The sequence below is a fragment of the Passer montanus genome, unplaced genomic scaffold (genome assembly GCF_014805655.1).
Source record: "Passer montanus isolate IOZ18808 unplaced genomic scaffold, ASM1480565v1 scaffold50, whole genome shotgun sequence".
Classification (NCBI taxonomy): domain Eukaryota; kingdom Metazoa; phylum Chordata; class Aves; order Passeriformes; family Passeridae; genus Passer; species Passer montanus.
Genome location: NW_024369930.1, coordinates 4,790,703 through 4,806,884, shown reverse-complemented (window position 1 = coordinate 4,806,884; position 16,182 = coordinate 4,790,703). Strand labels below are relative to the sequence as shown.

General features: G+C 39.5%; 1 protein-coding gene across 4 annotated transcripts in view; it reads right to left on the bottom strand.

Annotated features, from left to right (window-relative positions):
* The window catches only part of LOC120509248 (gamma-secretase activating protein), a 46,075-nt gene that overhangs the window by 11,700 nt on the left and 18,193 nt on the right, over positions 1-16,182 (bottom strand). For 2 of the 4 annotated variants that reach the window (XM_039723660.1, XM_039723659.1), the window contains exons 13-24: positions 14,480-14,557; positions 12,295-12,372; positions 11,732-11,824; positions 10,217-10,434; positions 9,852-9,921; positions 9,134-9,216; positions 8,467-8,520; positions 4,604-4,729; positions 4,131-4,186; positions 3,677-3,708; positions 2,055-2,116; positions 449-544 (exon numbers count right to left, since the gene is read on the bottom strand). In XM_039723660.1, the coding sequence (XP_039579594.1) occupies positions 449-544; positions 2,055-2,116; positions 3,677-3,708; positions 4,131-4,186; positions 4,604-4,729; positions 8,467-8,520; positions 9,134-9,216; positions 9,852-9,921; positions 10,217-10,434; positions 11,732-11,824; positions 12,295-12,372; positions 14,480-14,557 (1,046 nt within the window). The remainder of the gene's footprint in view (positions 1-448; positions 545-2,054; positions 2,117-3,676; positions 3,709-4,130; positions 4,187-4,603; positions 4,730-8,466; positions 8,521-9,133; positions 9,217-9,851; positions 9,922-10,216; positions 10,435-11,731; positions 11,825-12,294; positions 12,373-14,479; positions 14,558-16,182) is intronic. The other 2 variants (XM_039723662.1, XM_039723661.1) reach the window with 2 other exon arrangements.

Below are 16,182 nucleotides of genomic sequence, written 5' to 3'. Positions count from 1 at the left end.
GGCACTGTGTAGGAGTGGTAGTGATTTACTCACATGTCAGATTGTAGTGACATCTTTTTTTGTTCATTTTTTATTTCCCTTGGTGGCACTTTCATTATTCAAGACCTGCAGCAATGTGTTCTACACAAAATCAAATGGATCTAACAGCTTTAAACTTTCGGGATGAGTTCTCATTTTATTTCTGGGAGTAGACTATATTTGCACAAGCTGTAAATGGAACCATTTCTTCTGTATTCTGAGTGACTGGTACAACTTTTTAAATAATATTTAAATAATATTAATTTTCTTTATCCATTTATACAATATTAGGCTGAAAAATATATTTAAATATCTTAAAAACAATTTCTTCCCACCAAATATATGCTACATACAACTGGTACACACACAAGGACCTACACTCCAACAAATACATACTTGCTCACAATAGTGACTATGAAATCAAACTAACCAGGTTTGCAACATAATCCAAAACTATTTGGTCAATCTTCTTTTTTCCAACATATTGTAGATGTCTCATAAGGTGATCCTTCAGCTGAGCAACCATCTAGAAAAAAATTCAACAATTTGTTGATGTTGGGCATCTTCAAAGAAACACAAAAGCTGCAGCAGATGCAGGACCTGATCAATAGGCACTCAACAAAACATTTCCCCATTACAAAACTCCAGTTCAGAGTGAGACCCCAAGCTGCTGTATAATCTCCCTAAAATCATCAGCAGATGTGAATATTCAAAATGGTTACTTGGTGCAAATTCAGCAAAATGAATACTAAGTTGAACTTTCCATGATACTGAAAAGAAAAAGCTTACAGTTCTCACACCTCTCTGTGCAAAACCAAGGGAACTGGATGAAAGAAGGATTTAAATATATCATTGAATTCTAAGAATATAAGTACTTAGTACAAACAAATAAACCTGAGAGATTTTGTCATAGAGAAAACTAGCAGAGGTACAATTTGTGGTAGTTGCCAAGAACCTGAGAACCAGAGTGATTAATAGCAATTTCAGGTTAAACATTAATTGTGAAGTCATTAAAGTTGGGTGTTTGTTAACATACAGTCCCTGCCACTCCCTACTCTCTCCTTTCTGAAATATTCACTGACCTCATGCAGCTTCAGACTGCAACTCAAGTCCATGCTGGCTCTTTTCTGAGAGTCACTAAGAAGCTCAGAGTGAAACTGGAGCAAATAAAAATCTCTGTCTTAAGGAAGTTATATGTAGACTAATCTCAGTGTGTCAAGACAGCAATACAGGTATGACAGGAAGGCATAGAAAAAGTGACCTGCTTTTTGGATCTGTCTGAATAAACAGAAGGGAGGGAATGTAGAGAATCTGCAGAGAATGAGAGGCAAAACTTGGAAACTGGGAGACTACTGCAAAGAAGGAAAATTTGCCTCAGATGTGAACAGACAGGACAGTGTTGATCTGGTCTTCACTGTTGAGACCTTCTAGTGCATGCTGAAGAGTTAGTTTATTTTAAAAGTAAGAGAACAAGAGATAAGCCAATATATGTATTAAGACAGAGGGAGGACAGGTAGGAATTTGAGACGGGATTTATTGCCCAGAAGCATATAGATGGGAGATCACTGGCAAAAACAGTGAAAAGGAAGAAGGAACCTCAGAATGCTGATAGCAGTCTCAGAAGTGAGCTAGAAGGAAAAAGAAACAGTAAAAAAGGTGTTAAATTGAGGAGCAAGAAGATCTCTGTTCATCAAAATGAGAGAATGGAGGGGGAGGAATTCATTTATATATCTTTCAAAGGCATAAAGTAGTCCAAAAATAACTGACAGACTAAATGGCCTCCCAGTTTCCAGCCAAAGTTATATTGGGAAAAAGCATTTTGACAAATCAACTTTCTATTCCTGTTTTTCCCCTATGCCTCACAATAACCAGCTAAGATAATATCATGATGATGAATTCTAAAACTTAGGAAATGCCATGTTTGCCCCATAGCTACCCTGAGTGAGCTTCCACTCAGCACTGGAACTGGGAAGGTCACTCCTCACACATCTGTGGAGCCTGTGCGTCCTCTAGTGCACACTGACAAATGCACATACCAGTCCCATGAGCAACTGCTGCTGATAATCCTCCTCTTCAAAGAGAGGTACCAGCCTTGCCTCTGAAACAAACAGAGCAACAATCATTCAAGGACATGGCGCTACAGAAATATCACAAGAATTCAGCCAGCTTCAAAAGCACTTAGGAGCAGAGGAGCAAACAGAAGCTGTGGTTTGACCTACTCAGCTACAGAACTAAGACACTGAAGAACCATGGACTGGATAAGAGAACTGAAAAATGGAAAATAATCCTTTGCCTGCCATCCACTTCTTCTTCTCTTTGATATTTAAGTAAGAGTGCTGTGCTGTCAGCACAGTGTGCTGACCCAAGAGAGCAAAGAGGCAGAGAGAACCTTCTGGTAACACCAGCACTAATGTGCTACTTAGACCTTGTCATTTACAAACAAACAAACTCTAGCAGCTGCATGGGTTTTCCAAGAAAATGGCTAGACAGAAAGTAAATAGTTCAGGGAATCACCTCCCACTGATTCTCTCCCATGATCTGATGCTTCTGTTACTCAGATTTGCAGACCACTATGAAAAGAACACAACTTCTCTAACTAAATGGAAGGAGATTACAGTGTCTGCTGAAATTAATAACCTGTATTTCCTAATCAGTGTGTCCTGTCTACTAAAACAAAGGAAGAAAGCCAATCATCTATTTCATGATACAGATAAAACTGACACAAGATTTTATGGAACCAAGTTCTGAACTCTTTCAAAATTTTCACCTGTTTTTGCTCACCTTTAATTATAATTACACCACCACTTAGCAGCACAAAGACCTGTGCTGCTTGATTTTAAAGAACTCAAATCTACAGGGAAACACAACATAGGCACTTATTACTGGATGGCAGCTATTTAGAAATTATCTAGTAACATTAAACATCTGACTTCTTTGTCAATTAGCACCTTTGAGAACATGAAGCTGAGATTCACAAGGTTGATACAAAGTCTCTCAAAGTCAGAGCCCATTGCAATAAGTAGCAGTGACACAGATGACTGCTGTCAGGGGCTGGAAACGAGCACACTGAAAATTCTTGGTAATAAAAGGACCAAGCAGCACTTACATGAGCATCATGTCACAGCACACAGTGGCAGGGCACACAGAAGGAAAGCACTGATGTGTGAGCAGCAGGAACATAATACACCCCTAAATTCAGTTTTACTTATTTGTGACAGAGGAACTGAGCATCAAAAAATCTCAAGTGTTTCTGGCCTAAGGAAATTCATTACACCTGCTCTCCCTACACCATGGTTTTTCACCAGCCCTGATCTCCTGCACAAGTTCTGATGTTGCAAAGGCAGCTACAAGTGGACAAGACTCAACAGTAACATGATCTCATTGATACTGTGCTCCACAAGAAAAATCCTGAAGAAGATATCTTTTAGCAGACCACATTTTACTGCTTATGTTGTTAGATCCAATATGAACTAGGGACTTTATTGTCAACATTTCCTAGTCAGTTCATGAAAGTTTTCTTCTCATCTTAAATTCTCAAACTCTTCTGTGCTGAAAACACACATAGCAACTGATTTTTAGCAAACAACAGCTGGATGGAAATATTGTAATAAATCTAATTCTTACAGCTAAGGCCTACATCAAGAAAGGTTTCACTTACCAGAGTCCCAAGTGTCCAGATGAGAAAGCACCCTGGGGTTTGAAACCAAAATGAGTGTGTTTCATATGCAATACTCTAAAGGCTTTCATAACATCATTAAAAACTCAAATGAGCCTTTGATCTTTCAAAGATGGCTAAAGACATCTGAGAACAGTACATGTGACTACATGTAGTAAAAATACTACACAGAATTAAAAAAATTCTATCTGTCTAGGTGCATGAGAATGACTTCACATCTACCATAAATTCCCTAGCTCTAGAGGCCTGTATTTCAGATCATGCTGTAGTGATTACAAGGATTCCAATAACTGATTTTCATCAGGATAATGTTCTTTAAAGATGAGAAGGTATCTTTTAATCAGATACCTAAACAACTAATTAAATGGCACATAAATTCCTCCAACATATTTGTGCAAAATAAGAAGGGGTAAATATAATACAAACCAGTACGTACTTTTTGGCATTTTCAAAAATATTCCTCAAATATGCTGTGGTTCTTCTCTCCTCTCTCTGGTTTGGAAAACAAACAAAAATCCCAAAATGAACAAAATAGAAGACCAAATAAAATACTCCCTGACAGAATGAAGATCAGAAATTAATTTGGTTTTCTCTTTGAATGGAAATAAAACACAGTGGGGCTTCACACCATCTTCCAAGTGCCTGTGCTCTCACACACATGTAAACCTTGTGACATACAGAGCAAGCTCCGCTTTTCTTTAATTTCTCGCATTATTTTAAGAAAACAAAACTTACAGGCAATCACCTTAGGTGAAATGACTGCAAAAGTCTTTACATTTCTGATAATCAGATTCCCATTTATTTATTTACAAAATAAAAAAGCCAACTTGTCCATGCTTGACTTTAAAACACCCATTTCAGAGGCAGCTCTGGAGTGTTCCAGTCTCAGCTCCAATGCCTCTCACTCACCTCTTCTGAAAGGTTACGCCATTCCCTCCTCAGCACCTTACTCTGGTAGTGCAAGTGTGGCTCCGCGTACTTCACACTCTCCAAGTTTGAGCTGAGTTTCTCCCAGAAGCCTTTGGAGTTTTGGAACTGCAAAATGTTGCAGGGAAAGCATGAATATAGGCTGCCCTCTTAAAGAAATACCTCATCACCCTCCCACTAAGTGACTGCAAAGAAATGTGATTAGTGTAAAAACAATCTAAATGAAAAAAGTTAAACCAAAGCACCAAAACTAATTCCTCTTGATGGACTGGCACTTACTTGACTTGAGGTCAAGATTCGGTGCCTGGAAAGGAACAAGTATTTCTGGGTCACAATCCATCTGACCTATTTACATGTTTGAGATGGGAAGAACTGCACCACAGACTACACTGACCATATTGTCTAGACTTCCTCTGACTGTAAAAAGAGCCTTAGGCTACTAACTTAGATGTAAATGTTTACATTTGGTCAAATAAATCCCATTTGAGGTTTCTAGTAGTTCCAAATAGAGGAATACCATCATGGCCATGACAGCTGCAGGACACCACTAGTTTCAAGCTGCATTAATGCTTAGATTGCAAACATCCATTTACCAACCCCAAATAACAGTGCTTCATCCCAGAAAAGAAACAAAATCCAACAATTCCCATAGCAATTCTAAAGGATTTGACTCTAATACTAAAATTAATCTAAACCCGGCCATGAACAGACAGGAGGATCAAAATCTAAACAAAACCACACCGGTTTCCTGAGCTACTTCTTGGACTGGGTATAAAAATTTGAAGCCGCTGTTTATAAGGGGGGCAAGACAAAATGGGGGGCATTGCTGAAGAATTCTTTTTGACAGTTTTAAAAAACAAGAGACGGTACAAGCTGTTCTTGCCCCTCTTAATATACATTATCTCCCAACACAGACACTACAGTAACAACATTTGAATAAAGAGAGCTCTGAATTCACAATATTCCTCCACTTGCACTGACATACTGGATTTTGCTCTCTCCTCTCAACTATCCTGCAATAACAATAACCTTAAAAGAAAACCTCAAAAGGAAGAAACCACTTCCTACAATAAACTATAATTTGTCAAGAAAAATAAATTTCAAAGACTCAATCCTGCTAGCCACTTTCCTCTTGTTGCCAGTGCCTACTGTCACTTTATTATTATAACTGCAGCAGAGAAAATAAATCTTGGGGTTTGCTTCATATTAGTTAAACTTAGCAGCTGCAAACTAGGATCACATATGGCACCATATGTTCACTCTGTTGTACCTAACTCATGAGATCTACAACCTACTACTACTGCAGAATGTTGCCTAAACGTTACCAATATGAAATCAGAGAAATATTAAATACAGCATAAGGGTATCATCTAGTGACCAATCCATGCAACAGCACTACCACCGCAGAACTGTGTACAGGCCTCAATGGACTTGGATATGTGGTAGAGGTAAGCAAGACAGTAATTTTCTTTCACGTAAGAAATCTCTCACAGGAAGTGGTAGGCATGAGTGTTGTCTGCTTTTAATCCCAAAAAGATGCATTGTATTAAATCTCATTAAAAAGCCAAAAGTTTAAAGTAAAGAATTTTTTCAATTAAATCTATTGTTTCTTGAGGATCATCAGGGCAAGGACTAAAAAGAGAAGGGTTCTTCATCTTAGATGTTTATTCGGGAGACATTTCTAGACAGTCAAGAATTAACACCTAGGCGTAACACTTAAAATACATTGTATTAGCAGAAGTCAAAGCAAGGCCTCACCAGTTTGGAATACACAAAAAGCTCCCATGAAGCCTTTCATAAGTAGTGGGTTTTTAACTGAAGATAGAGAGCTCTCTGCTACACCCTTTGGAAAAGATCTGGGGTGACAATTGCCTTCAAGAGGCCCATGTCTCTCAGGACTGTAGTGCTGTGTCTCCCCAGCAGGGATGGCATTCAGAGAGTGTTGTAAAGCATCCCTGTGCACCGCAGGGGCTCAGCACAGCATAAGGGAGAAACTCTTTCCTGGTGCTCTGACAATTTCTTGCATATACATTTTCACTCTTCCCCTGGACGTCCTCCTATTTTCTTTATTTCCCTTCTTCCTCCCTTCCAATTGAACTTATTTACACCCTGCAAGTCTGGTTTGTGCTTAAAAAGGTGGGGGGGAAATAGACTTATTAATTGCAATCCTTATGTAGTGCTTTTGGACAATAGGAGTAATCATTCCCTCTTTCTCAGTATATCTTGATGAACAAGAATTTAGTGATAAAATCACCTGATACCCAAACAAAACATTTTTTTTAATGTGAATGTGGACATAGCCGTCCCAAAAGCTCTCAACAACTCATGGACTTGAGAACTCCAAAAAGTTCTCAAAGTAACAATTAACCATGTCATAAAATCTCTGCAACAGAAATACTACTTGTAGAACCAGATCTGTCACCAGGGTCTGACTCCTGATGCCAACAACATGCACCAACTGAAACACCAACTGACCACTTAAACTCAAGCTGTGGTGGGTTTGTGACACTGATGTGGTACAAAACAGCCAGACATTAAACCTTACCCTGTGCATTAGCATCTTTGTCCTCATGCAAGAGTCACAGCAATTTGCCATCAAAAGTAGCAGGAAATATTTGTCTTTAGCTCAACTCTGACCTTTTCAATCTGTTTAGGTTTCAGACAGAAATAGGAAATGAGTTCCACAATCAGGAAGTATAGCTGCTAAAGGCATGTGCCCCCAGGGGCTTGAGGTTCAATCTCAGACAAATTAAAGTCCTGCTAACTTTGACCTCAGTGAATTACAGGGATTATCTGCACACAAATTTTCTCAAGATCTGATTTTCCCAGGTGTCCCAGTTCCCAGGGCAGCCTTTCCAAGCAAAGCCATGCAAAGCCCTATTCCCTGACAGCAACGCTGTGAATGTGTGCAGTGCAGCTGTGATGCACTGCTGCAGAGTGAGAGAGCAGTGGGCAATTTCACTGATTTTTAAAAAGGTTTTGTGAACTGTGGTGCTTTATGACTAATCATAAGCACATCTTTAAAGAGCTACATGGAACAACATTGTCATGTATCCAGAGTCTAATCCTATGTGTTGCTGGTGTGTCTAAATTCCTCATTTTTCCCCTTAGCTCTCCACAAGAAACTGCTTATTAAAATTCTCTTTCAGATTTTGTAGGGGAGTAGGAAAATTTCAAGAATTTCTCTAAACTGGAGCTGAGGGAGTGGAATGGGAAGACAGGAAGCATCATTCATGTTGTTTTCAACGGAAAGTACAATTTCCTACCCAAACAACCTACCCTGCTCTCCCCATACAGCCCACTGCCCTTTCCAGGCTCTGCAGGAATTTGTCTAGATTTAGTAGCCAAAGCCCTGACATAAGTGCAATCATAGGATGCTCTGGACAAAACAGAGTGAGGGGGTCACAAACCATCCACACCAATGGCAGCACAATGAAATTGCCATCAAAGTAGGCACATGTAGACATGTAGATGAATAACATAACAATATAACAATAACATAACAATCCTACTTGTCTGTTATGCCACCTCTGCCTTCAGCTACCAAGTCAAAGTCATAAAGTGAAGTGGTATCAATCGGACTAACAATTAATTAGTGGATAATCCTCCCTGTTGAATAGAAGTGTCTTCAGAAAGGGGAAAAAAACCCCACCATCTTTGAGTCTGATTAACTGATATTTTAGTAAATGCATAAATCATTTCCAACAGGGCAATTTCCTGTTCGCATCTATTTTTGGACAGGGCAGTGGGGATACTGCTGCATTAATAGTTAGCATGCCCCCAATCCACAAAAAAAAGCAGCTATTAATCTGCAAATACAAATATGGTTTTATACTGGAACTTACCTCCAACACAGGTAGAGAAATAATGTCTGTGGCACATATTACTCCAGGGACAACCTATAAATACAGATAAATTATTTATAGTCTCACAATTTAGCAATGAACGTGGGGCATCTAAACAATTCTCCATCACCCACTTCCTCCAGGAAACTAGCTAGCTAGCCAAAACTGTGCCCTTATTTTTTAGAAAAAAAAACAATATATTAGAACAGTGTCACAGCAGAGAAATTAAGACACTATTTGCTCTAACTGTAAAGTCTTGCTGGAAGTTATTTTACTTCTGCAAGCTTACTTGTAAATCTTAACTCTACTGATTCTGTTTGTCCTGAAAACTGCATGATTTTGCTGGTTAAATGTATTTTGTATTTATTATAAACCTCATATGATAAGGAATAAATGAATACTTCATGATGAAAACTGAGATATTTAACTGTCCATTCAATTATAATAACTGTTCTTGGTTTTGCAAATGCTTTTATTTGTTAACAAAAAAATTGACTAATGGAAAACACCACAAAGGGTAAGACTTGGCAAACTAAAACAGGCATAAAGCACAGGCATAAAGGTATCAATTCGGAGCATATCTATGAAAAGGTAAGCCATAGGCTGTACTAAGGGATAAAAAACCAGACCCTCTAGCTATTAATTAAAATACCAGCTGTTATCTTACCCCAATCCAGTCATGCAGTGATGTGTAGGGCAGGAGTTTATCCAGGTTCTGAGTTTCTGGACACATTCTGCAGTACAGGGAGGCTGAATGTAATGTAAAAAGATTTACAAGGGCAAGATTGTATAAACTATCAGTCAACAAGAGTAGGCTTCACTATTCCTTATCTGACACTTTTTTAGGGACAAATCCTGCTGCTGTCTCTGAAACAGCTTCCTCCATTGTGGAACTGGTCCCATTCTGTGCACAAAAGGAGGAAGAGAAGTCCAGATGGCTGCAGGGCTGGGTCAGCTGCTTGGCTACAGCTCAGCACTGCAGGGGTCCTTTGTACAAAGACTCTGCACTGGCTAGACTGAGACTACCTATTAGAAGAGAGTATCATGATAAGCCAAATCCTTTTGAAAAAAATGGTTTGGGCTAGAGCTAGAGGAGAATGGAGTTGAGGAGACAATCTCCAGAGACCTAAAATAATGATAAATCCATTTGTTCCATTAGACAGAAGAATGCATTTGAAAAGTTTTTACTGCCAATCTGATTTTGAAATGTATGTGTATCTTCTAAACTACTGATACTGTCTCTTAATGCCACAAAATGCAGGTTAGTAATACAAATCATAACCAAAAAGTTCAGAAATAAGAGTCAGTTTGCACTGCCATGACCTCTCCTCAGTGTCAACTGGAGTATGCAGGAAAATTCAGAATGCAGGAAAATAAATACCTACCAATGATAAATTCTTGAATGGGGTTAAAAGAATGACATGTTGACAGGTTCTCAGAAATCCAATGAATAATCTGTCAGAATGAGAACAGAAAGCTTGTCACATCTCTCTGTTTAATCAAGTGTTGTAAGAGAGCATAGAAAATTTGGTTTTGGTAGTTAGCACTTTGCATGGAGTAGTGATAGAGACATAAGTGTTTTCAGGACAGACTGGACTGATAACAGGGTTTAGGGCAGCCCAGCTGATGAGCCTCTTGGCACTGCCAGGTGAATCAGGACCTTTCTTTGGCTGATGACATTCATGCCCTGCTCCTGCTTGTATAAGACATCAGTCACTGGGAAAAAATTTAGAGAAGGTTCTTTTCCCACCTGCATTTCCAAGTCTTCTGTGTGTTGGAAGTAGAGCAGGGCACAATGCAGAGCTGCCAATCTCTCACAGTCTCGTTTGCTCTTCTGTAGGAACTGCAGCAAGGCACTGTCACTGATGCTCACATCATACAGACTTCCTGCATTGCAGTCCAGGACTGCTGACACCCATGGGGACCGGATGGAACAGTTTTGTAATGTGTCAATTCTTGCATCCTCACCTGAAGAACATTGGTTTGAGAACAAAAAGGAGTAAGAACATAAAATTTGCCTGCTACCGGTATTTCTCCTAAGATTCCTAGGCCCCCAGCAGTAAGAAAGAGTCTTCCTCTTGCACTGCCTACCCTGGTAGTATATACTGAAGAGGAGTAGGAATGGTGCAGGCTCCATAAAGAAGGCAGATAAGGAGCACAGAGCACACTCACTTCTCTCCTTCCCTATAGCTGACACAGAGCAGGTGTAGAGATTTCAGGCTCACAATGCTGCAAATCACCAAGGCAAATCAGAGTACATGTGATGGAACAGAGCAGAGCACAAGGACAGTTGCACAAGTTCAGCACTAGAATTAGCACCTATTGGTACAGTTTGTGCAGGTCAGAACTGCTCACATGCAGAAGCATGATACAAACTTCTTTTGGTGGATGTCTTGCCATCAATCCAAATTGCCAGAACAGGAAGGTTCTGCTCTAAGATTATTCACTGAAGCATCAGAACAAAACCATTGTATTTATGTACCAGTGTTCACCACCATGGTACCATACAGGTACCATATTTCAGAGCCCTTGCATCAGAGAAATCAGACCCACCATCCAGCAGTGATACTTCCCACTCATTTTTAGCAGGACAGTATTTCATTACACATACAAAATAGGTATTAGCTTCCTATGACACTGCCTCTGCAACAGTTTCCAAAATTTATGTCCCCTTCACCCAATCAGAACAAGAGATTTCTGTTTTCAAACAAAGGCACCCCACTTCCAAAAATAAACCACTTCCCACAACGACATGTTTGTTGGAAACGCATTGGAAATGAAGTAACACGCATCTCAGATGAGACTCTAAATTAAATTGCATCAGCCTGATCAGGTGAAGGAAACACAGATTTCCTTTCCCCACACCCTCCAAATACACACATTTAGAGCAACTCAATTGGAGGAAGGAAATGTAAAATCAAATTTACATCTCATGTGAAATTAGAAAACAGTGGAGGACCAAGAACCATGGGCAAAGCTGGGGGAAGGGAAACTGTGAAACCAAGGCAGAGAATTTCAAATTCAGTGAAAGGTCTTCTTCCATTTCATAACAAGCAAGAAGTATGAAATACATAAAGTATGAAATGCCAGTTCAGCTTCTCTTTCTAAAATGGAAAGTAGCAAAAATGTCATTCTTATTTTTTCAATATCCTTCCTTTGTCAGAACACTGTGCAATAAGGAAACATTGAGAAATACAACTTCCATGTAAAGAGATATGAACAAGTTTCCACAACAATTAAATTGCTTAAAGCAGTTTTACTATACCTGTCAGAAATAAACTATAGCACAGCATGTCAGGATGTTGAATGTTCAGGAGGTGCAGGAACTGGCCAGGCAAATAAGCAGCCACATAATAGTCTATTTAAAGAAAAAACAGTGGTCAATTTAGCACCTGATCACTTATTTGCTTTAAGAGGCTCTTTCACATGATTCTCAACTTGGCCCACTTCTCTGTCAGGAATTGATTATATCTAGGAAATATAAAAGGAGTTAATTAAAAGCTGCTGTTGTATTAACACAGGAAACACTAGCAGTACATTTGGGTTTCCAGGGTAGGAGTCAAGAAACTTGAGATACTCAAGAACTCGGCAGCTGGAGTCCAGCACAGATTTTGAGGCAATTTCAGAGGAAGCTGCTTACTAATCGTGAGGCATTGCAATATCAAATGCCAAATACAAAAGGCAAGCAGAAGAAAAGCAGCAAAATAACACTGCTACCTAAAGCCAAGGAAAAAAAAATCCTTTCCTTCCAGAGAAGAGTTAGTCATTTGTCTCTCTGTACTACACAGAGAATGGCAATCACACAGGAAAGTAACACAAGTAACCTACCAAGATTCATAAAAGCCACTTCCTTGAATTGATTAGATTTTGTTCTTTCCAGAGAAACTGTAAAAGTTTTGTTGTAACCTGAGGGGGAAAAAAAAACCCCTTTAAAAACCTCAAACAATAAACACCATTTGTTACAATCCACCTACGACTTTATAGCTAGAAACTTCTGCAGTTCCCATAGACCCAAACGGGGATCTTTTAGACTGCTTTATGGGGTTATCTGCACAGATAGATTTAACCCATCCTGAACTGAGTGACTGCACACTCAGTAGACTGGTACATACACAACGCAGTTCTTCAGTGTGTGAAAACTAGCCATGCACTGTACAGCCTACGTTTGTGTTTAAAGAAGCACTCCATCCCAGAGGAAGCTTGTGTGAAAATACCTTTCCCCAGAAAAACACAAATGCAAATCCTTTATGTAGCTGTGTTTCACATTCTGGTGGTCTTTCAATTGCTTTAAAGAATTTCCACTTTGTTTATCTTCATGCCTTATTGCTCTAATTTAGTTCAGCTCAGTTTATACAAAGGCCAATTTCAGACCTGCTGTGTTTGCATGGGCTATGCATCAGCACAGCTGTTGTTTTAATCTAGACTTGTACCACACTTCTGACACCCAGTAAGAATGACACAATGCCCTCACATTTCCTCTGTCTCTGAGAAAAGCTGAAGATTCTAGTAACTAATGGTGTCATGATCAGGATGCTACTTGATAATGCATGGAAATTCACTATAAGATCCACAGTTTACAGGACCACCAAGAGAAAACCAACAGCAACTCTACAGAGGCAGAGGTGTCAAAAGATAATAGTTTTTCATACAAATTGCTGACTGAAGCTAGCTTGCAATGAGTCAGTGTACTCCCCATCACCACTTTGTCACTTGCCAGCATGACCACATGCAAACTAAAAGCAGCACTGCAGAATTCAACTGCAACATCGTGACTTCTCTGTTTATGCTGCAGTGACTGTTTTAGCAGGGGTGGGAAGCTTCCAGTCAAGATTACAGAGGCTGCAGAACAAACTGAGCTTCTTAAATGTCTTCAAAATATGGCTTATGGACTCCAAAATGTGAGTAATGGACCCAACATACCACTGCTGCTGTGGGTCACTGCAGGATCATTACTAAAATTCTCTTGTACAACTGATGAATCTTACATGAACCCACAAACAGCTCTGCACCAAACAACTCCATTCCATTTCCAGAGGTCATTTCAGACTTAGCTAGTCAATGTCAATATTTATCCTCAGTTTCTTCCTAGTGCAGATCAGGCTGTAAAAGGGCCATGGTTGGCTCCTAGCAATCCAACAACTCTTTGGCGACACATCAGGTGTGTCTGGGGAAATCAGCCCTTCACAGCAGTGCAATGCACAGTGTGTCACACCCAAAAAGGACTTTTCCCAATTTCCTAATGCCTTCAAGAACACAAAAAGGTAGCTCGCTCAATCCAACAATATTCCAGCAGCAAGTAATGTGTTATGTGCAGCTCTGACATATGGGAAGCATCCTGACACAAGAAAGCAAACAGTTAAGGTAGAACATAGTGTGCACTTGAACGCAGTTACTCCATCTTATGCAGCTTATCAATTGAGAAATAATTTGCCCCTCCGTCCAGGTATCAAATAAGAAAATCTTGATAATGAGAACTTTTATTCTGATTGGAATAAAACAATATCCTTTATTATTTTAAAACAAAGGTCTTAACTTTAAGAGCCAGAGCACCACTTACACAGCAACTATTCTTAGAGTCAGTGGGTGTTGCACCTCTTGCTGTGAAAATGACACATTGAACTGGAATTCTAAACAGACATTCAAGCTAAGAGCTGTTGGCTCTATTTCCCATACAAATGCCTTATGGCATAAGTACAACACACCTGCAAGCTCCCACAGATTTCATTGATGTCTGTGCTCAGCATGCCGGAAAGTCTGGCTAGAAATAAGGGACCAAATTAATAACCATTTACAAGGCCACTGGTTTGAAGCTACTCACTCAGCATCAGGCAGGAAGCCTACAGCAGGAAAGCCAACTCTGCAGCTAAAGGCAGCTGCTGTCTTGAAACACCAGTCACAGTAGTTTATTGTCTGCAGCTTTGGTAGTTCTTTGTTTTGAAAGGCATTCTCTGACTCTTTCAGCACACTGCCATTCTCCAAAATAAGGTACAGTAAGTTAACAAGTTAGTCTTACCTTTATGTAAAAAATATATGGAGTATATGATCTCATGAGGAATATCAGAGGCTAGACTACAACACACACACAAGCCTCCTAAAAAGACAAAATAGGGAAAGAAAATTCACTTGTCCAGCTGAATATCTAGATATCTTTATACTGCACAAAACCAAATCAAGACTGTTTCAAATTAGAAACTAAAAATAATCTCTCAAAAAAGATAAGGATTACAGGAATATCTATTATGGACTGTAATCATTATTTACCTAATGCAACAAAATCAAGAAAAACAGAGGAAGCAATCTGGCACAATGGAAACCTGGGTCCTGTCATGGCCAGTTCTTTCTTTTAGGGGATGTAACATCTTAGCCATTTCCAGGAGAAATCATGCTTGCAGCCAGAAAACTGACCAAGCCTTTCTTTCCACAAACTGCCTCAATCCAGATATTTTGTGTTCAGGAGCTGTCAGATACGCTCAACAACATAATAAAACAGTATTTCTTTGCTTTTCAAGTAATCTCATATTGGCAGCAGCATGAAAACACTACCAAGGCTTTCTCACACTAGAAGTGATTGCCACTTCTCCCCTTTCCAGCCCAAAGAGCTGCTATTACCATTTTTAGAAGGGAAGTCAGTCTTTGGGACAAGTTTATTTCAGCCAGGATACTGCATACAGGAAGGTTTCCCACACCCAGAATAATTCTAGATCAGACTGATCCTGTTTTGACCCCACTGGATGGTAACCCTGCTTTCATCTCTTACAAAACTTTAATCCCCTTACTCTGATGCTTTCATGTTAAAAACAGCTTCCAAACCACATTATCCCAATACAGCTGGGAAAGCTCATCCACAAATATGACCATTCACCTTTTACCTTTATTGGAAATTTATCATTTAAAAGAAGAAAAGAAAGTAATGCTAATACAGGTAAAAATAAAAGGCTCTGTATAAAAGTTATGCAGAAAACGGCACATTATGGAAAAAGCACAAGCACAAAAAAAGCACAGGTACCCAGTTACTTTATTTGAATAAATGCTTCAGTATTTCATACCACAAGGCTGTACAGATATGGCTGAGACAGTTCATGCTTCTGCCCTCTGGGGAAGGTAACTGCTTTCTTAAGATGCAATTTTTCTTTCTGCTTATTTTTAGCTGACTGAATATGGTTTGATACAGTTTTGCTTGGATATTTGAGTCATTCAGACAACAGACAGGGCATTTTGCCAGAGCACTTGGCTCCTTTCAGAACATGCATAATTTTTAAAGTAGCAGCATCAGGACTCATGAGGAAGACTGGAGAAGTTCCAGCAACCCACTGGATTGCTGTTTTATTATCAACAGCTCCCTTCCAGCACTGCAAATTTCCTTTTTGTATGCTGGTGTCTTCTGTGTACACTGCTCTGTAAATTGCACAACATTCAAGTGAGGGTGTTCAGACTGAAGTGTCAGTGGGCAATGTGCAAGCTGGCCACAGAAACAGCAGCTATGGGAGACTATAAATAGGATGTGCATCTTTCAGCTCAACAATATTGGTCCATGTGTCAACAAACTGAGCTACAAACAACCGGAAATAACAAACGGTGCTTTGTTAATACAGACAGAAACATGGCAGCCTCAGACCAACAGGTGTCCAAGCAAAGTTACATCTGACACAGTCCTGGCAATCCCAGTAGAGCAGCCACAGACTGAGAATACATCACAGACTCCTTTCCTACCCTTAG